Genomic DNA, 25577 nt, shown 5'->3' on the forward strand with positions numbered 1-25577 from the left:
TTTCCCTTTCCTGTATTAAGTAGATTACTAGAGGCTTAAAGAAAACGTAAACCTAAATGCAGTTTTATTTTAATTAATATATATTTTATATGTACTCTTAGAAAAATTGTTGTGGCATTTTTGCTGTTGTGTCTTGTATACATTACCAAATCTTGTATGTTTTGGAGTAGTCCATCTTCAGTGTCCATATTCATTGCTTTGTCTTCCCTGTTTTTTTCCTCCATGAAAAGTTAAAATTTGCCTATTTGCTTTGTTGTAATTTTATTCCTCAAGCTGGAAGCATCATATAGTAATTGCTCTTAGAGCAGGGAGTTACCCTGGGATATATGTTTTAATATTCTGGAGGTGTGCTTTCTTGTTAGAGCCAGATTTTGCCCTGAATGCAGTCCCTTGAACGAGACCTTCAGAGTGTAGTATGGATGTAGACAAAAACAATCACTAAGAGGTTAAGTACTGTTCTAGCTATACCTAACACAGTCAAGATACATTCTTCTTTTTCTTTTTTCTCTTCTTGCTTCTTTACATCTTCTGCTGTAGTGATGACAGAAGTGCCAGTTTTCCCAGAAAATGTCTTCATTTAGAGAAAAAGAGAATGATTGTGAAGCAAATTGCTAGAAAATATATTTATTAGAAATACTAGTAAATACTCAAAAATTGCTAGACAAGAAGTACTAACTAGCTAGTAAATACTAGAAAATTGCTAGGAAATGTATTTACTAGCAGACAGCTGGTAAATGTATTTATTATATGTGTTGCATTTCTTGCATAGTTTTTCAGTGTGCATTCCTACTTTAGTCTGTTAACGTGTTAGAAAATGATAGTAAATGAGTGTATTTTAATAGAATTTAAAATCTGTTATTTTAACAGTTGGGCTGAAGAGCCGAAAATATAATGAAAATGTAGAAGTTAGATTCTGCCATTTGTGTATTCTATATTTAGTAGCTACAAAGATTCTTAAAATTTTTTACATATCTAACTAGGCTGATGTATTTAATGTGAACTGCAATTTATATACAAAAAAACTGCACATACTTAGTGTATACGATTTGGTAAGTTTACAACCTCAACTCCTTTTTAAAGCAACTCTTTTGGGGGGCAGTTGAGCAGAATAGGGATTTAAAATAATTTTTTCCTTTGCAGATTAGGGGATCATTGTGTCATTAATTTTATAATCTAGTATTGAAACTAATTCCATTTTACTAATATTTGGTAAAGCAATTAATAGAGTTTATTTCTTCTTAATAAAATATTTATTTCCACAGATTAAGCATATCACATATTTAAGCTTGAAATAATGGAGTTACTAAATGTCAGAGTTTTAAAATAATTAAAAGAGAAGTGCTCATTACCCTACATTGCATCAGGCATAAAGTGTTATCACTTATGTTGCTTTAGTCCGCAATAGTGATGAATGAACCTTTTCTCTTCATGGAGGGCTTCCGAACAAAACCTGGACAAGCTTCGTATCAAAGATGGCAAATGTTTTCAGTGTATTCTGAAGGAATGTATCTTCTCTGTTAGCAATCTGTGGTGAATTTCACTGTCATTATTTGATGTAAATTGCTGGCCTCTGCAAGTAATAAGTCACACTGTAAATAGGTTCTATTTTTTAGTATTTTTAGGTTTTTGTATATGCTGAATCACATATTTCCTCCAAAATGCTAATGTTTACAGTTATTTCTCTTGAATTTTCTGTCTGATGAACCTTTACACTGTTCTTTTTCTTTTCAACTGTTTGAAGATACTTTTCCTCATTGAAATCTTATAGTTCCAAATGCAGAAAGTGATTTTATTCCTCTCCATACTACCAGTTACTACTATAAAAATGAAAAAAAAAAAATTATTGGCATAAGTATAGTAATGTCACACACCTGCATCTGTAGCTGTTAATGATGATTCCAAGATAGTCTTCAAGCTATGCATAGTTCAGCAACAGGTCCTTTTGAGGATTGGAAGGATAGTGACTTTACTTGCCTGGTTGTAAGCTGTAACACTGATTAAACATGCATTTGGTCCTTGCTGAGTAAAGGAGCTACAAGCTCCACTTGGAGACATAGCATTGCATAACAGCATGTTGTGCCTCTGTTCTTTCTTTGTCAGGCAGGCAGCACATTGAATCGTGTAATAACAATGAAATATGTGTAAAGGAGCTAAAGTTAAAGATACCTAAGGGTTTTCTGATGAAACTCTTCATGGCAAAAATAGAATTAAATAATTCAAGATTGAAATAGTTTTTATGTTGTTCTGTGCTTTAACAGAGGTTTTTATTAAGAGTTTATTATCTTTCTCCATTCTTGTTGCTGGCTGACCACTGGTACACATTAATTGATAAGAAAAGCACATGTCTTAAAAGGAGAGCATAAATCAACTCTCCATTAGTTTTCCAAGTTCTCCTCTTGGGGGGTCTTCAAAATCTTTGAAAACTAATAATAATAAAAAGTCAGATATAAATAACACATCAGTTTCCAGACATAGGCATAGATTGTCATATGCATTAATATCTCATAGTATTTGACTTAAAGATAAGCATACTTATGTAACTAATGGTTGTCAAGAAAAATACAGAAATACAAAAAACTTGATATTTTTAGTTAAAATAAAGAAATTTGATATCTTGAGATATTTTTAAAAGTACGGTAATGAAATTTAAAGTTATTTTTTAAATTTTAAAGATTTTTGTGAAATAAACACACAATTTTATCTCTCACATTTTTTGGACTATTCCCAGTCTCATGGGCCAATGCTTATTATTACCTTGTTTTGCTAGCTTTTGCCTTCATACTCCTTGATAAGAAGAGAATATCTTCTTCTGTTTCCATAATGTAAGATTCCCAGTTGGCCTCTCCTAATGCTAACTCAATAGAGTAAAATAGATACCAGTTAAATAAGAGGAAATAGCATGTTTCATTTATTTCAGAGGAGCTGTCTTATTTTATCTATGCCTTTATTCTTACATGTGAATATAATGTAACTATATTTTTTTCTTTCTTTTTCTTCAGTCATAGTCTTCTCTGTCACCCGGGCTGGAGTGCAGTAGTGTGCTCATAGGTCACTGCAGCCTTCAACTCTTAGGCTTAAACATCCTCCTGATTAGCTGGGACTACAGACACCTGTCACCATGCCCAGCTAAGTTTTTAAATTTTTTGTAGAAATAGGTTCTTATTATGTTGCCCAGGCTAGTTTCAAAACTCCTGGCCTCAAGCAATCCTCTTGTCTCAGCCTCATGAGTCACTGGGATTACATATATAAGCCATTGTGCCCAACTTGATTTTTTTTTTTTTTTTTTTTTTTTTTTTAATATAACATCTCGTGTTTTATAAATTGACCTGCAAGTAGGCTGGGCGTGGTGGCGCACGCCTGTAATCCCAGCACTTTGGGAGGCTGAGGCGGGTGGATCATGAGGTCGGGAGTTTAAAACCAGCCTGGCCAACATAGTGAAATCCCATCTGTACTAAAAGTACAAAAATTAGCTGAGCGTGATGGCAGGTGCCTGTAGTGCCAGCTACTTGGGAGGCTGAGGCTGGAGAATCACTTGAACCCGGGAGGCAGAGGTTGCAGTGAGCCGAGACCGTGCCATTGCACTCCAGCCTGGGTGACAGAGTGAGACTATATCTCAAAAAAATTGACCTGCAAGTGATATACTTTTTTTTTTTCCTTTTTTCTTTTTTTGAGATGGAGTCTAGCTCTGTTGCCCAGGCTGGAGTACAGTGGCGCGATCTCAGCTCACTGCAACCTCCATTTCCCAGGCTCAAGCGATTCTCCTGCCTCAGCCTCTTGAGTAGCTGGGACTGCAGGCGTGTCACCACTTCTGGTTAATTTTTGTATTTTTAGTAGAGGCAGGATTTCACCATGTTAACCAGGCTGGTTTGAAACTTCTGACCTCAAATCTGCCACTTTGGCCTCCCAAATAGCTGGGATTACAGGCATGAGCCACTTACTGGGTATGAGATGGTCTCTCATTGTGGTTTTAATTTGCATTTGTCTGATGACTAATTATGTTAAACATATTTTCATGTGTTGACTATTCACGTATCCTTTCCAGAGAAATATTTTTTTTTTTTTTTTTTGAGACGGAGTCTCGCTCTGTCACCCAGGCTGGAGTGCTATGGCCGGATCCTCAGCTCACTGCAAGCTCCGCCTCCCGGGTTCACGCCATTCTCCTGCCTCAGCCTCCCGAGTAGCTGGGACTACAGGCGCCCGCCAACACGCCCGGCTAATTTTTTTTGTATTTTAGTAGAGACGGGGTTTCACCGTGTTAGCCAGGATGGTCTCGATCTCCTGACCTTGTGATCCGCCCGTCTCGGCCTCCCAAAGTGCTGGGATTACAGGCTTGAGCCACCGCGCCCGGCCCTTTCCAGAGAAATATTACAAATTCTCTGCCCCAAGAGTGGGGGCTGGCTAGAAGAGGGGATTGAATGTCAACTTCTCAGCTATGCGTGCCTCTAACTTAGCAGCAGCGAGTTGCTGTGGTGGATTAGAAATGCTGACATCCTGCCCCTCACCCCGCTAGGAAGACAGGCTTTCAGCTGTGTACTGAGGCATAGCTTTCCAACTTGGACTATTGAGAGAGGGAGGCCTGTGTTCTTGGCTGTAGCCAGCTGGAGTGGTTTTTCTTTCTTATTGAGCTGAGGCTGGGGAAGAAAGGAGCAGCATCTTGATTCACAAACCACAGACTCTTGCTTCTCTTACTGAGTTTCCTACTAAATGTTTCTTCATTTGCTGCATGCTTTTAGGACCATTTCCAGAGATTTTAGATAGTTGTGTTCTTTTAAAGAGTATGTACCAGTTTCACTAGGGAGCAGATCTGCAGTGATCTTCCCTCTTTCATGCTAGCAAGAAGAACTGAGTTCTCATAAACCAAGTAAAATATTCAAACTTTCTTACTAATTAAATGTTTTAGAACCTCACAGTGGAATATTTTGCATCCATCAAGTTTAGAAACCATCTATCTTCATATTGGGTAGAAAGAGGAAGTTAGACACTATGGAGCATCTAGTTTTTATAAAACTCAACACATACCTAAATATACAAATATCATGTACTTCTCCCCTGTAAAACACATTTTATTAATTAAATTACATCAAGTTTTTCTTAAGTATTCTGTTCTCCACATTTCAAAATTCAAAAGCTTTAAGGTGGTAGCTGTTTTTCTGCCTCTCTCCTATAGCCTGCCGATAACAGCTCACTAGGGATAAACTATCTAACTAATAGTACTAATAGTTACAGATAGTACTAACCAGTGCTACTAATTTCTTATATTTATTTATAGGAGATCTATATATAACAAGTAAATATAAATATGTATTAGTTCATTGTCACACTACTATAAAGAACTGCCTGAGACTGGGTGAATTATAAAGGAAAGAGGTTTAATTGACTTGTAGTTCTCCAGGGCTGAGGAGGCCTCAGGAGACTTACAATCATGGCAGAAGGGGAAGCAAACATGTCCTTCTTCACATGGCAGCAGCAAGGAAAAGTGCAGAGCAAAGCAGTGGGAGCCCCTTATAAAACCATCACATCTTGTGAGAACTCACTATCATGAGAATAACATGGAGATAACCACCCCCATGATTCAGTTACCTCCCACCAGGTCCCTCCCACAACACACGGGGATTGTGAGAACTACAATGCATGATGAGATTTGGGTGGAGACACAACCAAACCATGTCATGTAGTCTCCCTCTTTTTATGTTTTTGTTGTTGTTTGTGTTTTGTTGTATGTTATGTTTACGCAAATAATCATTTATTTTTATTAACATTTATGGGTTATGTTTACCATATAACTCGTTTTTACACCTTGCTGTCCCATCCCCACCCCAAAATGACATTGTAGTACTTCCGAATTTGCTGCAGTACAACATGAAGCATATTCTCATTTTTTATGACTACATAATGGGCATTTGGTAATTTTAAAAATTGCATATTAATAAGCAGAAATAGGTTCTTTTTTGAGATAAGGTCTCACTCTGTCGCGCAGGCTAGGATGTAGTGGTGTAATCATGGCTAACTGCAGCTTACCATGCCCGGATAATTTTTTCATTTTATACAGACAGGATCTTTCCCAGGCTGGAGTACAGTGGTGTGATCATGGCTCACTGCAGCCTTGACATCCTGGGCTCAAGTGATCCTGCCACTTCAGCCTCATGAGTAGCTGAGACTACTGGCGGGCACTACCACACCCGGCTAATTTTTAACATTTTGTGTAGAGATTGGACCTTTCTATATTGCCTAGGCTGGTCTTGAACTCCTGGGCTCTAGCGATCCTTCTGCCCCAGGCTTCCAAATCCTGGAATTATAGGCATGAGCCACTGCATCCAGCTCACATATTTTTTTAATTGACATTTTTATTCTGTTGAATATGCCCATCGTAAATATGATACCTGTGTATTGAGACTGTTATCTCTGCCCTGCAGCATAGATATTTTCATCATAAGTTTGTTGTGCAGTTTCTCTATTTTGCAGTTTCTCTATTTTGCAGTTGACTGTTATATAAAATTAACAGTATTCATTTATGTGAATTTTGCATCCACAGACTTTAGTATTCTAATTGTATTTCTGTGGATTTGTCTTATTTTCCAAATAGAGAATCAGTTTTCTGAGAATGAAGAAATTACTCTTTTCCCACTTCTTTTTGTTTGTTTGTTTTGAGACAGAGTCTCTTTTACCCAGGCTGGAGTGCAGTGGCATGATTTTGGCTCACTGCAGCTTCCACCTCCAGGGTTCAAGTGATTCTCCTGCCTCAGCCTCCTAATTAGCTGGGATTACAGGCGCACGCCACCACACCTGACTATTTTTGTATTTTTAGAAGAGACAGGGTTTTGCCATGTTGGCTAGGCTGGTCTTGAGCTCCTGACCTAAGGTGATCCACCTGCCTCGGCCTCCCAAACTGCTGGGATTACAGGCGTGAGCCACTGCGCTTGGCCTTCCCACTTCTTATGCTTTTTTTAAGAAAAAAAAATTTTTTTGGAGGGAATCCCCGTATGCACATACCTTTCCTGGCTTGTATTTGTAAAACAGAATGTCAGGAATTTGTCTCTTGAAGATGATACTATCCAAAAGAACTTTTTGTTGTGATGAAAACACTCTGTATCTATGCCATTCATTAAGGACTTGTGTGGCTGTTGGACACTTGAAATGTGGTTAGTGCAACTGAAGACCTGAATTCTTAGTTTTCTTACATTTTAGTTTAAATAACATGTGGCCAGTAGCTGCCATGCTGGATAGTTCAGGAAGTATCATGGGATAATGGGAAAAACACTAAAGCTAAATGTACCAGGTTTTCACTGTTGGTCTTCTTACTTCCTATTTAGCTGCTTGTGCAACTTAGTAAATATTAGTTTCCCATACACACAATGGGGATGATAATACCTAATCCACATAATAGTACACACATAGAAACATCATCATATAGAGAATGGATTAGATGGATGTATACCAAAATGACGTACCTGGTGAAAGAGTGGGGAAGGAGGTTGGACGCGGTGGCTCACGCCTGTAATCCCAACACTTTGGGAGGCCGAGGTAGGCGGATTATGAGGTCAGGAAATCAAGACCATCCTGGCTAACACTGTGAAAACCTGTCTCTACTAAAAATAAAAATAATAATAAAAAATTAGCCGGGCGTGGTGGTGGGCACCTGTAGTCCCAGCTACTTGGGAGGCTGAGGCAGGAGAATGGCGTGAACCTGGGAGGTGGAGCTTGTAGTGAGTTGAGATCGCGCCACTGCACTCCAGCCTGGGCGACAGAGTGAGACTCCATCTCAAAGAAAAACAAAAACGAGTGGGGAAGGAGAGAAATGGTCAACAGAAACTATAGCCTTGTAATGAAAGTTTTATCTTTTCTTCAGGATAATCTGTTTGAAATATTAATCACTGTAATCCTAACACGTTAGTAGGCCAAGGTAGGTAGATTGCCTGAGCTTAGGAGTTCGAGACCAGCCTGGGCAACATGGTGAAACCCCAACTCCACGAAAAAATAGAAAAAATTAACTGGACATGGTGGCATGTGCCTGTAATCCCAGCTCCTCTGGCATGTGAGGCAGGAGGATCCTGGAGCCCAGGAGGTCGAGGCTACAAAGTTGCTCACTCAGCCTGGGCAACAGTGTGAGACCTTGGTGGAAAAAAAAAAAAAAGAATATAAATATTAATGTAAAGTTATTTTTTAGAAGTTTACCTTTTTTGGCTGGGCGCAGTGACTGATGCCTGTAATCTCAGCACTTTGACAGTTCGAGGCGGGCAGATCACTTGAGATCAGTGGTTCAAGACCAGCCAAGCCAACATGGTGAAACATCATCTTGACCAAAAATACAAAAATTAGTTGGGCGTGGTGGCATCCACCTGTAATCCCAGCCACTTGGGAGGCTGAAGCTGGGGAACTGCTTGAACCCTGGAAGCGGAGGTTGCAGTGAGCCAAGATTACACCATAGCACTCCAGTCTGGGCGACAGGAGCAAAACTTAGTCTCAAAAAAAAAAAAAAAGTACACATTTCTTACACATAGTGTGAAGTCTGGGGTTTTAGTGTACCCATCACTGGAACAGTAAACACCGTACCCAGTAGATATTTTTCAAACCCCACCTTTTGGAGTCTCCCGGGTCTTTTTTTTTTTTTTTTTTGAGGTGGAGTCTCCCTCCGTTGCCCAGGCTGGAGTGCAAGTGCAGTGGTGCGATCTGGACTCACTGCAACCTCTGCCTCCCAGGTTCCGGTGATTCTTGTCTCAGCCTCCCTAGTAGTTGGGATTACAGACACCTGCCACCAGGCCCAGGTAATTTTTGTATTTTAGTAGAGATGAGGTTTCACTGTGTTGGCCAGGCTGGTCTCGAACTCCTGACTTCTAGTGATCTCCTCACCTCAGCCTCCCAAACTGCTGAGATTACAGGCGTGAGCCACCACACTTGGCCTGTAGTTATTCTCATAGATACCTTTTACTTCCTTGGCTAAATATATTCCTAGGTATTTTGTTTTATGTTTTATTATTTTATCTTATTTTTAATTTTGTTTGACAGGGTCTTGCTCTGTCCCCCAGGCTAGAGCACAGTGGTACTATCAGAGCTCACTGCAACCTCGACCTGGTAGGCTCAAGCGATTCTCCTGCCTCAGCTTCCCAAGTAGCTGGGACTACAGGAATGAACCACTACACCTGACTAATTTCCTTTTTGGTTTTTATAGAGATAAGATCTCACTATGTTGTTCAGGCTAGTCTTAAACCCTTGGACCCTAGCAATCTGGGAGCCTGGACCTCCCAAAGTGCTGTGATTTCAGGCGTGAGCCACTACACCTGGTCATTTTTTTTTTTTTTTCCTGTAACTATTGTAGATGAGATTGCTTTCTTGATTTAATCCTTGGCTAGATGATTATTGGTGTTTAGAAACATTACTGGTTTTCATATATTAATCTTATATCCTGAATCGTCACTGAATTCTTGTATCAAATCCAAGAGTTTCTGATGGAGTCTTTAGGGTTTTCTAGATCATATCAGCAAACAGGAGAAATGTTGACTTCCTGCTTTTTGAGTTTGAATGCCTTTTTTTTTTTTTTCCTTCACCCTTGCCTGATTGCTTTGGTAGGGATGTCCAGGACAATGTTGAATAAGAGTGGTGAAAGTGAGAACCCTTGTCTTGTTCCAGTTCTTAGAGGGAATGCTTTCAGCTCTTTCCCATTAAGTGTGGTGTTAGCTGTGGGTTTTTCGTATGTGGCCTTTAATTTATTTTGAGATCAGCTTATGAGACTGGCTAATTTTTTTATTTTGGGTAGACACAGGGCTTCACCATGTTGGTCAGGCTGGTCTCGAACTCCTTGCCTCAAGCAATTCACTCACCTTGGCCTCCCAAAGTGCTGGGATTACAGGTATGAGCTACAGTGCCTGGCCATTTAATTGTTTGTTTTGAGATGGAGTCTCGCTCTATCACCCAGGCTGGAGTGCAGTGGTGTGATCCTGGCTCATTGCAACCTCCACTTCCTGGGTTCAGGTGATTCTCCTGCCTCAGCCTCCCCAAGTAGCTGGGACTACAGACTTGTGCCACAACACACAGCTAATTTTTGTATTTTTAGTAGAGACAGGTTTCACTGTGTTGGCCAGGCTGGTCTCAGACTTCTGACCTCAGATTTTCCACCCACTTCAGCCTCCCAAAATGCTGGAGTTACAGGCATGAACCATCACGCTTGGCCTCCCAAAATGCTGGAGTTACAGGCGTGAGCCATCACGCTTGGCCTGTTAATTTTTAAGGGATGGGATCTTGCTCTGTTGCCCAGGCTGGAGTGCAGTGTTGTCATCATAGCCCACTGTAGCCTCAAACTCCTGGTCTCAAGCAGTCCTCCCACCTTAGCCTCCCAAGTAGCTGGGAATACAGGCTTTTTGCCATCACATCTGGCTAATATTAAAAAAAATTTTTTTCTAGAGACAGGTTCTTGCTCTGTTGACCTCGCTTGTCTTGATCTCTTGATCTCAAGTGATCCTCCTGCCTCAGCCTCCCAAAATGTTGGGATTATAGGCATGAACCACCATGCCCAGTTACTGTGTTATCTTTTTGATGTGTTGTTGGATTTGATTTACTTGTTTGTTGTTTTGGATTTTTGTGTCTGACTTTATTAGGGATATTGGTCTATAGTTTTCTTCTTTTATTATATCTTTGCCTGGTTTTGCTATCAGCATAATACTGGCCTCGTAAAATGAGTTAGGAAGAATAACTTCCTCCTCAATTTTTTAAAATAGTTTCAGGAGGATTTGTATTAGGATGTTCTTTTTATATTTGGTAGAATTTGGCTGTGAATTCATGCGGTCCTGGGCTTTTTTTTTTTTTTTTTTTTTTTGGGGGGGGAGCTGTTTTATTGTGATTGAATCTCACTACTTGTTCAGTTTGTTTCTTGTTCAATCTCAGGAGGCTGTATGTTTCCAGGAATTTACTCATTTCCTCTAGGTTGTGAGTGTATCGTTGATCATAATAGTCCCTGATCTTTTGTATTTCTGTAGTATCAGTTGTATTCCTTTTTCATTTCTGATTCCGTTTATTTGGATCTTCTGTCTTCTTGGTTAGTCTAGCTAATAGTTTATCAGTTTTGTTTATCTTTTCAAAAACCAACTTTTCAGTTTGCTGATGCTTTGTATGTTTTGGTTGGGGGGCGGCTGTATTTCATTTAGTTCTGTGTTGTTCTAATTTTGGGCGTGGTTTGTTCTTACTTTTCTAGTTCCTTGAGGTACATGTAAAGTTGTTCATTTGTTACCTTTCTACTTTTCTGATGCAGGCTATAAACTTCTCTCTCTCTGCACTGCATTTGCTGTATCCCACAGTTTTTCTGATGTTGCATTTCATTTTCATTCATTTCAAAAAATTTTTAAAATTTGTCTTTCTTTGTTGACCCAGTGATCATTCAGGATCATGCTGTTTAATTTCCATGTATTTGTACTGTTTCCGATGTTCCTGTTGGTATTATTTTCCAGGTTTATTCCACTGTGGTCTGAGAAGATACTTGATATGATTTCAGTTTTTAAAAAATTTGTTAAGACTCCTTTTATGGACTAACATGTGGTCTGTCTAGGAGAATGTTTCATGTGTTGTTGAAAAGAATGTATATACAGTCATTGTTAAGTAGACTGTCCTACGTCTGTTAAGTCCATTTAGTCCAAAGTCCAATTTAAGTCCAGTATTTTCTTTGTTAATTTTCTGTCTCAATTATCTTTCTAGTGCTGTGAGTTGGGTGTTGAAGTCTCCCACTATTATTGTGTTACTGTGAATGTTACTGTTTGATTATGGTATTATTGTTAGACCATTTCCAGCTTTCACTATTGAAAACAGTACTGTATTGAACATTTCTTCATAGAGTAGACAGTAATAAGTGCTATTATTGAGTCATAGAATATAGGCCTTTAAAATTTTAATAGATAATGCAAATTGGCTATACCTATTTGCACTTTTACTTGTACATGAGTCTAGCTTTTCCACATCCTCACAAATACTGGCATTGTGTTTTATGCTTATCAATTAGTAACTTTTGGATTTTCCTGAATAACATACTGTCTTATAATACTATAAAATTATAGTAAGTAGGATGTTGTGACATTGTTCATGGTTTGGAAAACGGGCTTTCATACTCAAGTATGTGTGGAAACAAGGAAAGAATGGCAGTCATACTACCCTGTCCTCTGAATCATCACTGGAAGGTGTAAAATGACGTTCTCTTCCACCACTTTGAACATCACTCCAAATAGCCTCACTGTTATTAAGCTCTGATTGTCTCTATTTTACATCAGTTGTAGAGATTTCTTTCACATCAGTTACCATAGAAAGTACAGGATGCTAGGTGATGCCTCATCCTGTTACAACTTGATCCCTATATAGCTCTGTGGGCACTGAGGCAATTCCTACCTCTAGTTGGACTCCCACAATTCTCCTCCCCTGTTTTAGTTTTCTATATAGCATTCAGAATACTTACTAGCTCCTGAAAAGAATGTAACTCATATGTCCTTCGCCTAGAACGTTAGATACTTGATGGTAGAGATTTTTGTTTGTTTTCTTTACTGCTTCTTCCAGCCTGTCCAGCAACAGGTTTTCATTAAATGTTTTTTGTTTGTTTGAGACTGTCTCGCTCTGCCACCCAGGCTGGAGTACAGTGGTGCAATCTCAGCTCACTGCAGCCTCCACCTCTTGAGTTCAAGCGATTCTCCTGCCTCAGTCTCCTGAGTAGCTGGGATGACAGACCTGCGCCACCATGCCCAAATTTTCTTATTTAGTAGAGACGGGGTTTCACCATGTTGGCCAGGCTGGTTTTGAACTCCTGACCTCAGGTAATCCATCAGCCTCAGCCTCTCAAAGTGGTGAAATTACAGGTATGAGCCACCACACCCTGCCAGTAAATATTTATGGAATGGCTGTTCAGTAACTGTCACTGGAAGAGAGGTGTTAGATCCTTATCTCACATTATTCACAAAAGTAAATTCCAGTTGGTATACAACACAAAAACCAACAAAACAACTTATAAAAGCCTTAGAAGCAATGTATGTTACTAGAGTAAGGAATTCACTCTTAGATGCAAGTGATTTTAATACAGAATTAATTTGATTTATAACTAGTAATTTAAAGCTAACATAGGCAACATTTTCTTTTTTACTAAAAAGAAAGTTGATTTATTGAAATAGACTTCGGATAAATTGCAATTCTGTCATTCATTTTTACAAAAAACAAAATAACTTCATCATTTCAATTTGGTTTAAAAAAAAGTTTCCACCTCATACTGATAAATATATTTCCAGCCATAATATATTATCTGAGGTATTTAATCATTTCTATATGTAATATAACTAGATATTTAGTTACATTTCTTGTTCTCCTCTAAACTTGATACTTTACTTTTTTGTTTTCCAAAAGTGCCTATTATTATAGTTTGTATATTGGTGCTTCATAAATATCTGCTGCATTCTTCCATTTAGCAGCTAACCTATTAAGTTGACCCTTGAATAATGCAAGTATTAAGGGTACCAACCCCCCACATATTTGAGAATCCAAGTGTAACTCCTTTTTTTTTTGAGGCAAGGTCTTGCTCTATCACCCAGGCTGGAGTGCAGTGGCATGATCTTGTCCTCCCCAGTCGCAGGGACTACAGGTGTGTGCCACCGTGCTTGGCTAATTTTTTTGTTATCGTTTTGTAGAGATAGGGGTTTTACCATGTTGCCCAGGCCCGTCTCAAACTCTCAGGCTCAAGTGATCATCCCACCTCGGCCTCCCAAAGGTCTGGGATTATGGGCGTGAAGCACAGTGTCCGGCCCCAAATATAATTCCTGACTCCTCCAGAACTTAGCTCCTGATAGCCTGCTGTTGACTGGAAGCCCTACTGATAACATAAACAATCAATTAACACATTTTGGATGTTGTATGTATTATATACTGTAAGCTAAGGAAAAGAAAATATTAAGAAAAAAATCATAGAAGATATATTTACTGTTCATTAAATGGAAGTGGATTATCATAAAAATCTTCATACTCAGAGTCTTCATGTTGAGCAGCCTAATGAGGAAGAAGTGATGGGGTTGGTCTTGCTGTCTCAGGCTGGCAGAAAATCTGTGTATAAGTGAACTAGTGCAGTTCAAACCTGTGTTGTTCAGGGGTCAGCTGTAATTTTTTTGAGATGGAGTTTCACTCTTGTGGCCCAGGCTGGAGTGAAGTGGCGTGATCTTGGCTCACTGCAGTCTTCACCTCCCAGGTTCAAGCGATTCTCCTGCCTCAGCCTCCCAAGTAGCTGAGATTACAGGCACGCGCTGTCACGCCCGGCTAATTTTTGTATTCTTAGTAGGGACAGGGTTTCTCCATGTTGGTCAGGCTGGTCTCGAACTCCTGACCTTAGGTGATCTGCCTGCCTCGGCCTTGCAAAGTACTGAGATTACAGGCGTGAGCCACCATACCCGGCTGGGTCAGCTGTGGACCTAGGTAAGATCTAGGTAAAAGCTACATTGCTGTGGACCTACTTTTATATTGTATATTTTCTCATTTTGTGCATTTTCCTCTTCTCCTTATAGTGCTGGACATGGCAAGACATGTGCCACTTTATCGGGCACTATTGGAATTGCTCCGGGCCATTGCTTCTTGTACTGCCATGGTGCCCCTGTTGTTGCCCCTTTCTACAGAGAATGGTGAAGAGGAAGAAGAACAGTCAGAATGTCAAACTTCTGTTGGTACATTATTAGCCAAAATGAAGACCTGTGTTGATACCTATACCAACCGTTTAAGGTACTATATTATGTTTATTTCTCTTGAGTTTGCCTCTAACAATGTTTTTTAAATAACTCCATGTGTGTTTTTGTTTTTCAGTGATATATGCTTTTTAAAAACATATACACCCTCAGCTGGGTGCGGTGGCTCATGCCTGTAATCCCAGCACTTTGGGAGGCTGAGGCAGGTGGATCACGAGGTCAGGAGATAGAGACCATCCTGGCTAACACAGTGAAACCCCGTCTTTACTAAAAATACAAAAAATTAGCCGGGCATGGTGGCGGGCGCCTGTAGTCCCAGCTGCTCGGGAGGCTGAGGCAGGAGAATGTTGTGAACCCGGGAGGCGGAGCTTGCAGTGAGCCGAGATCGCGCCACTGCACTCCAGCCTGGGCGACAGAGCGAGACTCTGTCTCAAAAAAGAAAAAAAAGAAAAAAAACCTACATACCCTCACACACAAGCGGTATATAAACATACAAAGAAAAAGTATCCACCCAAATTCTACACTTAGAAACATTTATTCACAGTTGCTTATTCAGTATCTCCCTGTGTGATCTTATAGCTATAGGTGTCAAGTTTTACTTAAATGCTGTCCCATTGTACCTGTTAGACAAATAGATGCTAGTTTCTCACACAATGTTGATGTCAGAGACATCTTTCAGTTTCAGTAAATATATATCACTGACATTGTTCTAAATACTTTGAATTCACTGTTGTATTTAGATGCTATATTTTATTTAACTATTAGTAGATTTTAGGTTATTTTCAGTTCATAATCTCATACGTACATCTTTTGGGGCTTGCAGAAATTTCTGCGGATAGAATCTTAGAAGTATAATTGTTAGGTTTATGGATTGCTTCTGTTTTATTTTAGAAGTCAAAGGATTCAGTATTCGATGGAATTAAAATAAGTCATAATGCTTATCTTTATGGAAAATTGAATTGTTATTTTTAGTTTGTTTACACATTAGTAGAGTCAGAGGATGAGTTCTGTCAAAAACTCTTTTTTAAATAACCTAGGAAACCTTTTCCTTTCCCTTGGCAAAATCTGTTCAGTGACCTTTTCTTTTCTCATGGCAGAATTTGTTCAGTGATTGTTAGTTTATTCCTCAAAGATGGCCTAATTCTGAATTTTAAAGCATTTATACTGTCAATGGAAGTTTACTCCTTTGTCCATTACCTTTTGAGTCAATTAATGTCATTTACCGTGTTTGTGCTGTATTTACTTTGCTTTTTCACACTTGTTTTTAAAGAACCTATAACTTAAGAAATAGTGTAGGTCAAAAGATCATAGAGAATTGGTCATTGGAAGAATAGTTCTTGTCAGTCTTTGCCTATGAGGGAATAATCACCTTATGAAAGAATCCTGACTTTGTTGCCTTAATGTGTTGTCATTATCACTTTATTTGTTTATTTCAATAGCTTTTGGCATACAAATGGTTTTTGATTACATGGATGAATTATATGGTGGTGATGGCTCATTGCCAGGCAGTGAGAATCATAAATTATGGAAAAGATGAAAAGAAGAGCCAGTTGGTAGAGATAAAAAGCTGTAGAGTCATGCAACTCTGCTACTAGTAATGGAAAATGTAAAGGTATATTTTCTTTGATAGTGTGATATTTTTTCTGTTATAGAGGAGAGAATAGTGTTGTATGTGGTCCCCTCCTATCTTGTGGCTCCACCCAGAATCTTTCTCGCTGGTAACCAAGGAAGCCAGTGTAATAATGTAACAGTAGTGTAGTATTATAATTGAACTGAACATCTGAATGTCTCATTGAGCTAATGCCTCCTTGAGAAATGTCTACTAAAATGTCTTACTCCCTTCCCTGGCCATCTGTATTGCTTATTCTTGTAGAATAAACATAGTTTTCAGTAAATCAATATGTGTAATATATACTGAGCTTTGAAACTGCCATCATGTCTTTTGGGGGGAATCTTGCCCTGTATTTCTGTACCTTATATTTCTGTGTTTTGGGATGACTCTGTTAGCTTATAACTAAAATTGAAAATTTATAAAACCTTGAGTGTTTTTTACCCAGGTATATTTTGTCTTTTAGATGAAAAATTATGTAATGATTTCTAATGTTGTTTTAAGTTTAGCCTTGATTAAAAACAGTATCACACATTTATAGTGTTACAAAGTGAAAATTAAACCAGTAAATAATAGTATCCTTCTTTTTTTTTTATTTATTTATTTTTTGAGATGGAGTCTCGCTCAGTTGCCCAGGCTGGAGTGCAGTGGTGCGATCTTGGCTCACTGCAAGCTCCGCCTCCGGGTTCACGCCATTCTCCTGTCTCAGCCTCCCAAGTAGCTGGGACCACAGGTGCCCGCCACCACGCCTGGCTAACTTTGCATTTTTAGTAGAGATGGGGTTCCGTGTTAACCAGAATGGTCTCAATCTCCTGACATTGTGATCCACCCGCCTCGGCCTCCCAAAGTGCTGGGATTACAGGCGTGAGCCACCACTCCCGGCCGTATCCTTCTTTAAACTGTGTATTTCCTTATGCTATAATTTCTATTAGATTCTGCAAAAATGGAGTTCTAGAGTATTGAATTCTAAGGTAATTATAGAATATTCTTACTGCAGGAAATTTGGACACCTGTAGTGCTTCTTTGGTCTATTTGCTTTTCTTAGCTTAATCTATTTCCTGTTCACATAACACACTGTATAATTTTTTGAGAAAGGGATCTTCTGTATAAAAATACACCAGTTAATTCACTATGAAAATTTAATTTCAGATAGAGTATAACTGAGTTTCAATTAACTGGAGCTCTGTATTTCTCTATTTGATTAACTGGATGAAATTATTCCATTTAAATTCTTTTCTTCTTACTTCAGCCAGAGAACATTCTTCAGACTTATAAATTATGTACCAACAAAATATGCATGTGAAGATATAATGACTGTCCATAAAACTCATTTCATTAGATGATTTTATCTTTACAGTGACCCTGTGCAGTGCATATTTTTAGTAATTATTTTTACTGATAAACATTATTATATTTTGTATTAAGACTTGAATATACTTTTTAGTTGAAACCCTCATGGTCTCTGCTAATCTATGCAGTCTCTGTTGTAAGAAGAAACCGGTAAAGACTAATAATGTTATTACATCTTCCTTTTCAAGGTTTACCATATAGAGAATTCATTTTCAGCTTCACAGAGAGAGTAAAATCTATTCTTTTCCAGTTGTCACGACTTAAGATGTATTTTTTTCTAATAGAATTCACAAAATAATCCATTATTCCTTTAGAGTGTATACCCACAGAAAGTGACCTTAGTTTAATTTTGACACTGACTCAAAGTTTCCCACCCTACCTGTCTGCCTCATTCCCAACTGTATTTCACAAAAACCCTAGAATACTCTGAGAATAGAATGATTCAGGAAAATATGTTCTGTTAATGTATCACTTTCAGGATCTATTTTAGTGTTTTTTGAGGGTTTGGAGCTGTAACTTTAAAAATGCTATGTATCGCGGCCGGGTATGGTGGCTCACAGCTGTAATCCCAGCACTTTGGTAGGCTGAGGTGGGCTGATCACTTGAGGCCAGGAGTTCTAGACCAGCCTGGCCAACATGGCGAAACCCATCTCTACTAAGAATACAAAAGTTTAGCTGGATATGGTGGCACATACCTGTAATCCCAGGAACTTGGGAGGCTGAGGCACGAGAATCGCTTGAGCCTGGGAGGCGGAGGTTGCAGTGAGCTGAGGTCACGCCATTACCCTCCAGCCTGGGCGGCAGAGGGAAACTGTCTCAAAAAATAAATACATATACATATACACACACACATACATACGTACATATAATGTATCACACACTCAGTAACATTTTACGGTATTTTTGTCTCTATTACTGTGAAATCCAAGGGTTAATAAAGTACATGTATTTGGTATAGTTCTTTTTTTAAGTAAGAGAAATAGTAGTTTACTACTTATTTTTATTTATATACCTAATATATTGCCTTGTTTTTTTTTCTTATTTCTCTTTTGTCTCTGTTTTTAACAAGCATATACAAGACATGCAAATTTCTTTTCTTCAAATAAAATTGTATTTAACTCTTTTATCATCTTAGATAAAATAGATTTCATTGTGTATTCTGCAGATCTCTAGGTAATGATTGTGGTTGCATATAATGATATTCATTGAAATGATGTGTACGTTGTATTTGTAATATAATTTTAACCTTCCTTTTGGGGATGAGAGACATTAAAAAAAAAAGGTCAGGTGTAAAGAAGATGTTTACTATTATTGCCGAGAATATCCTATCTATCTTGAAGTCTATCCTGAGCCTAAACCCAATTAATTTTGATCTGATAATTCAAAGACTGGAGGAGATTCCATAGGTTTGTGCACCCCCAAGCCCAAAACCTTTTCAAGAGGAGATGGAAAGACATCATTAAGAAGCTGGATCCCAGTGCCAGCTCTTTGGGAGGTTTAGGTGGGAGGATCACTTGAGGCTGGGAGTTCAAGACCAGCCTTGGCAAGGAAATTCAAGACCAGCCTAGGGAGACCCTGTCTCTACAAAAAATAAAAATAAATTAGTCAGCATCGTGGGCTGCACCTGTAGTCCTAGCTGCTCAGGAGGTTGAGGTGGGAGGATCGCTTGAGACTAGGATTTTGAGGTTACAGTGAGCTGTGATTATACCACTGTACTCCATCCTGGGCAACAGAGTGAGACCCAATCCGCATGTTTAAAAACAAAAACAAATAAAAGAAAAAAGAAAGCTGGAAAGGTTGATCACTTACCTTAAATTTACCTAATTTGTAACATATTCATGATTATACGACATTCATGATTAACATTGGTAGGTGAGATCTGGCTTGGTCACAAAATCATTACTGATGCATTCATTTCACAGACTTTTTTTTTTTTTTTTTTTTAATGTCCATGGGCACATAACTAGAAAATCAGTCTTCTTTCTAAGGGGCTGACATATAAATGGGGGAAATAATAACCAGGCAGATTTTTTTTTGTTTTGTTTTGAGATAGAGTCTTGCTCTCTTGGCAAGGCTGGAGTGCAGTGGCATGATCTCAGCTCACTGCAACCTCCATCTCCTGGGCTCAAGCAGTTCTCCTGCCTCAGCCTCCTGAGTGGCTGGGATTACAGGTGTGTGTCGCCATGCCCAGCTAATTTTTGTATTTTTAGTAAAGATGGGGTTTCGCCATGTTGGCCAGGCTGATCACAAACTTCTGACCTCAAGTAATCCACCCGCCTCATCCTCCCAAAGTGCTGGGATTACAGGCTTGAGCCACTGCGCTGGCAGTTGTAACAACAGCCTGGCAGTTGTAACAACATAGTATCTGACATATTAGTAATATTAGTAGAAGTCAAGACAGGAAAATCAATCCAGGTTTGGAGGCCTAAAGGAGATATAGGAATTAACCAAAAATAGAATACAAATGAAGAGGGGCAAGGGATTGGTGTCCCAAGGGTATGAAAACCGTGTTAGCAGTGAAGGAAAGCATCACATATTCTGGGGACCTTGAAAAGTTTGGTATGTCTGAGTATAGTGTAGCTGGAAGGTGGTGGTGAGAGATGAGCCTGGAGAGGAAATCAGGGGCTAGAGGATAAAGAGGAATGTATCACAGAGTTACTTACCTTTAAAAGTGATGTTGAGCCACTGAAAGGTTTTCAGCAGCTCTCATCAGGTTTGCATTATAGAAAGATGGTCTTCCAGGTGTAGTTGAATGGTTGGAGGGGAAGTTGGAACAAGACTAAACCACCATGGAAGAGATTTTCATCTGTTTCATCTCAGCAGATAGAGCTGTATATGTCTTCTCCCTGTCCTACTGTTTTGGGGGACTGATCAGCACTCTTGGTACTCATCAGCACTGTTGCTGTCATATTATGGACTTAATAGATAGATAGTTCCTAGGTAGAAATAGTTTCCATGCTCCAGATATTTGTCTTAAAAAGCAATCATGTAACTCAGACTTTAAGTCACTTCCTAATTGCATTATTGTATGTGTTCATATTGGCAACTGCAGATTTATCTCTAGGGATCTCCTTCAATAGAGTACAAGTGTCATAGCATATATGGATCTGGGAACATGGCTTCCTTTGTTCTTATATACGAATCTGATGTCTACAATGCTAGGCAGAAATTTTCCAACACTAATCCTACTACTTGATTATTTGACTCAGGCAGAAAGCTATGATCCGTCAATTGATAGAAGCTAAGTCATTAAATCAAAAACCATCTTAAATCTTTTGTATTAAGGTCCTGGAATGACAAGGTGAGACTCCATACATGTTCATGTCTTCCTGTTCCTCTACTGTTTGCTTAAAGCTGTCACCCAGCTAAAGTTGTAGACGTGGAACACTTATACAACACTCAGTTTTGTGTCCTATTGTCTATATTATTTTGGGATATACCCAAATCTAAAAGTTATCATATGATAATGAGATTTTATTGATTTTATTAAATAAGTCAGTTTTCATGATTGAAAACTGAAGGAAATTTTCTTGGTGGAAATTCTTTGTTAGACTGCAGAACCTTGGCATTTATGAGGAAGAACTTTTAGATATTATACCACCTATGCTACTGTTTACTTAAATTTTCCTTTGCCTTTTTTTTTTCTACTTAGAATTTTTCTTTAGATCAACTTAAAAAAACAAGTTTTTCTCAGGCTTTTAAAGAGGAAACTTCAAGTTACCCGGATGGACCATTATCATTTGCCATAAATAGGAGATAGTATAAACATGAGTGAACCATTTACTGTGAATAAAATAGTGTTTATTAATCCTTGAAATATATTAGACCATCTGTGCAAAGTGACACAATCAGGAATAATTCAGATTTTGTTTGCTAAATAAAACACTGGAAAAATAAATGCATGTCCGTCAAAAGGAGGATTGTTTATACCACAGAATATTCATGTATGTAAAATTGTGCAACAATGGAAAAGAAAAGTGAACTATATTTTATTTTATTCATTTATTTATTTTGAGATGGAGCCTCACTCTGTCACCCAGGATGGAGAGCAATGGTGATCTTGCTCATGGAGGCACCCACCACACCCGGTTAATTTTTGTATTTTTAGTAGAGAGGGGGTTTCACCATGTTGGCCAAGCTGGTCTTGAACTCCTGACCTCAAGTGATCCACCACCTCCACCTCCCAAAGTGTTGGGATTACAGGTGTGAGCCACCGCGCCCGGCCTTATCTGTATTTTAGATGTAAAAACAGCCAGGTCTTGGATGTATCATTGAATTTTGAAAAGGAAGCTGGGCTGGATATGGTGGTTCGTGTGTATAATCCCAGCACTTTGGGAGGCCAAGGTGGGAGGATGATTGCTTGAGCCTAGGAGTTCAAGACCAGCCTGGGCAACATGGTAAGTAAAACCCTGATACATTAGTTGGGTTGCCTTGTACACTGTACTCCTTTTAGGTGGTGTGCTGGGGAGTAGAGTAGATAGAATCAATATTGCAGCCATATCACTGAACTTTCTGTTCATCCAAAGGTTTTGGTAAGAATGACTGCTTAGCCGGGTGCAGTGGCTCACGCCTCTAATCCCAGCACTTTGAGAGGCCGAGGCAGGTGGATCACCTGAGGTCAAGAGTTCAAGACTAGCCTGGTCAACATGGCGAAACCCCTTCTCTGTAAAAATACAAAAAAATTAGCTGGATGTGGTGGCACGCACCTGTAATCCTAGCTACTTGGGGCGGCTGAAGCAGGAGAATTGCTTGAACCCAGGAAGCAGAGGTTGCAGTGAGCCAAGATCCCGCCAGTGCACTCTAGCCTGTGGTATAGAGCAAGACTCTGTCTCAAAAACAAACAAACAAACAAAATACCAGAATGACTGTTTAAAGAAGGAACTTGGGATTAATACCATGGGATTTTCTTTTATGTCCTGTAGTTCTCTTACTATAGAGTTTTCACTATTATATATAGTAATATATCAGGTACATAATTACATATAATATCTCTAGTATACATACATACATATATCTGAAAGGTAGCCTCTGAATTTTTATTTTTGAAATAGTAGACTTTAAGCCATATTTTAAATTGTCCTCAATTACACCTTAATACTAAGTGATTAATCTCTTATAGTTTGGTGCGTGATAATTACAGTACTCTGATGGGATTGATAGTGTAAACTAGTGCACTGCTCAAGGAATGAGGGTACTTGTAGTTAATTTCATCTTTTCTGATTTACCTGTTATAGTAACCTATTGACACTGTAAAGTGGCAGCTAGGGGTATTTCATTGTGATTTAGTCTGTGTTTTAAAAGTTGACAATTCCTTAGGCAGTTGTTGGGTATTCACTCTACAGATTGTTTTAAGAGCTTCATAAAGACGATGTTTTAATATTTTTTGGTTCAGGGTTTTGTGTTTCTGTAATTTACTATCTTTTCTAATACCCCCTTTCAAGATTCGCGATTTGTAATAACTGCGTGGTGTTAAGTGTAAAAGTTAACACAGATAAACTGATGAATATTGATGCTGGCTGGTTTACTAATCACCAGAATTTGAACTAAGGCAGTTTCTGAGATAACATTCCTTCTGGAGGAACAAAAGATTAGGCCAGTATGTTATGCCAAAATAGAGAATTTTACATTCAACATTTTGCATTTTTTGAACTAAAAGACAAGGTTAGAGTTAAGTATTCTGAGGATTTTCTTCAGAAATTAAAGTTTTTTTTTTTTTTTTTTAAGGAATATATGTGACGTTTCGTACATCAGTTTAATAGCATTTTGAATGTGTACCTTACCTGTACCTATAATGCTAAAATGTAATGTAATTTTTTTTTTCCCCAGAGACAGGGTCTCACTCTGTCGCCCAGGCTGGAGTGCAGTGGCCCGATCTCAGCTCCTCCCGGGTTCAAGCAATTCTTCTGCCTCAGCCTCCAAAGTAACTGGGACTGCAGGTGCCTGCCACCACACCTGGCTAATTTTTTTGTATTTTTTGTAGAGACGGGGATCCGCCAAGTTGGCCAGGCTGTTCATGAACTCCTGACCTCAGGCAATTTGCCCACCTCGGCCTCCCAAAGTGCTGGCATTACAGGCGCAAGCCATTGTACCTGGCCTGTAAATTTCACTTAGACCATTCTTACGATATCATCTATCACTTAAAACCTAAAGAATAGGCTGGATGCGGTGGCTTACACCTGTAATTCTAGCACATTGGGAGGTTGAGGTGAGAGGATTACTTGAGCCCAGGAGTTCAAGACAAGCCTGGGTCATATAGTGAGACCCCATCTCTATTCTTTAAAATAATATTTAAATTAAAAAAAATTTTTTGACTGGGTGCAGTGGCTCTCACCTTTAATCCCAGCCCTTTGGGAGACTGAGGCAGACAAGTTAACTGAGGACATTAGTTCAAGACCAGCCTGGCCAATATGGTGAAACCCCGTCTCTACTAAAAATACAAAAATTAGCTGCATGTGGTGGCGCACAGCGGGTGTAATCCCAGCTACTTGGGAGGCTGAGGCAGGAGAATCACTTCAACCTGGGAGGCGGAGGTTGTAGTGAGCTGAGATAGTGCCATTGCACTCCAGCCTGGGCTACAGAATGAGACTCTGTCTCAAAAGAAAAATAAAAATAAAAAAAGTTTTTTAAAACCTAAACAATAAAAAGTGGAGCATATCAGGATGCTGGCATTGTATGTTTTTCTTGTTCAATTAGAATTATTTTTAATAGTAGTTTGAATGAAAATGGTTGATTAAACCCTAAATGTTGGTTCTATTTAATTTTTTTGCCCGGATAACGTTAAGTAGTTATTTCAGAGGAATTGTTTAAGAACCTTATTTCCTCTACTTGCCTACTATCATATTAGGCAGAAGAAAAAAAACTTAGTATTCACCCATCAAGGCCTTGCACTCTAGGTGAGATCCATTCCCTGGGCTAGTGTTTGAAAATTCCTATTACCATAAACGTTTTATTTTTTTAGATGCCCTTAGGCTGGCAATATTCAATCGCTTTGTGATTGAAACCCTTTTCTTTCTGGCAGAAAAAAAAAATGTACCAGATTATCATTAATTCTATCCCCAAAGCCTTAGATTCTGGCTTACTTCTTTAGCTTTATAATTTAGTCATTTTTGTATGTAATATTTTTTAGGTTTAGGCCTATAAAAAGTGGGAAGAAATAGTTTCCTAAAGACCAAGACAGAAAAAGAGACTTGAAAAGTAACAAAGGATACATATCAGGTGCAAGCAATGTTGCACATGGGCCAAAGATAACCTGTGAAAAGATGTTTATTGACGCATATGCTCCAAGCCTCATTCCATACCAATTGTGAGGGCTCAAAATTTGGTGAAAATCAATTTTAGAAATGTTCTGATTGATGACTTAGGCAGATACAAAACAAAATTATTTCATGCATTCCTTTTGTTTTACCAATTAAATTTTGATTAGTACTGTATTTGTTTTTGTTTTGTTTCGAGACAAAGTCTCACTCTGTCACCCAGTCTAGATTGCAGTGGCATGATCTCGGTGCACTGCAGCCTTCGCCTCCCAGGTTCAAGCGATTCTTCTGCCTCAGCCTCCTGAGTAGCTGGGACTACAGCCGCGTGCCACCACACCCGGCTAATTTTTGTATATTTAGTAGAGATGGGATTTTTGCCTTGTTGGCCAGGCTGATCTCGAACTCCTGACCTCAGGTGATCCACCCACCTCGGCCTCCCAGAGTGCTGGGATTACAGGCGTGAGCCACTGTGCCTGGCCAATTAGTGTAGTATTTCTTTTCCAGTCTCTGTGCTTTCATTTTTTTCTCTTCTTGTTTCTTGAAAATAAGGCAATTTGCCCTAAATGGAGCATATGTTGTAATAAATACATAGTTGCATATAGTTACATAAAAATATAAGGAGTTAATAATACAGCCCTAACTTTTATGTAGGATTTATAGTTTCTGAATTGCTTAGGTGTATATTGA

General features: G+C 38.8%; 1 protein-coding gene across 10 annotated transcripts in view; it reads left to right on the forward strand.

Moving 5' to 3' along the window:
- The window catches only part of BIRC6 (baculoviral IAP repeat containing 6), a 254915-nt gene that overhangs the window by 195411 nt on the left and 33927 nt on the right, over window positions 1-25577 (forward strand). For all 10 annotated transcript variants that reach the window (XR_002732443.2, XM_023216393.1, XM_023216386.2 and 7 more), the window contains one exon: window positions 14505-14715. Coding sequence is in view for 9 of the 10 variants with exons in the window: in XM_023216393.1 (XP_023072161.1) it covers window positions 14505-14715 (211 nt within the window). In the remaining variant the exon portion in view is untranslated. The remainder of the gene's footprint in view (window positions 1-14504; window positions 14716-25577) is intronic.

The sequence above is a fragment of the Piliocolobus tephrosceles genome, chromosome 15 (assembly GCF_002776525.5).
Source record: "Piliocolobus tephrosceles isolate RC106 chromosome 15, ASM277652v3, whole genome shotgun sequence".
Classification (NCBI taxonomy): Eukaryota; Metazoa; Chordata; class Mammalia; order Primates; family Cercopithecidae; genus Piliocolobus; species Piliocolobus tephrosceles.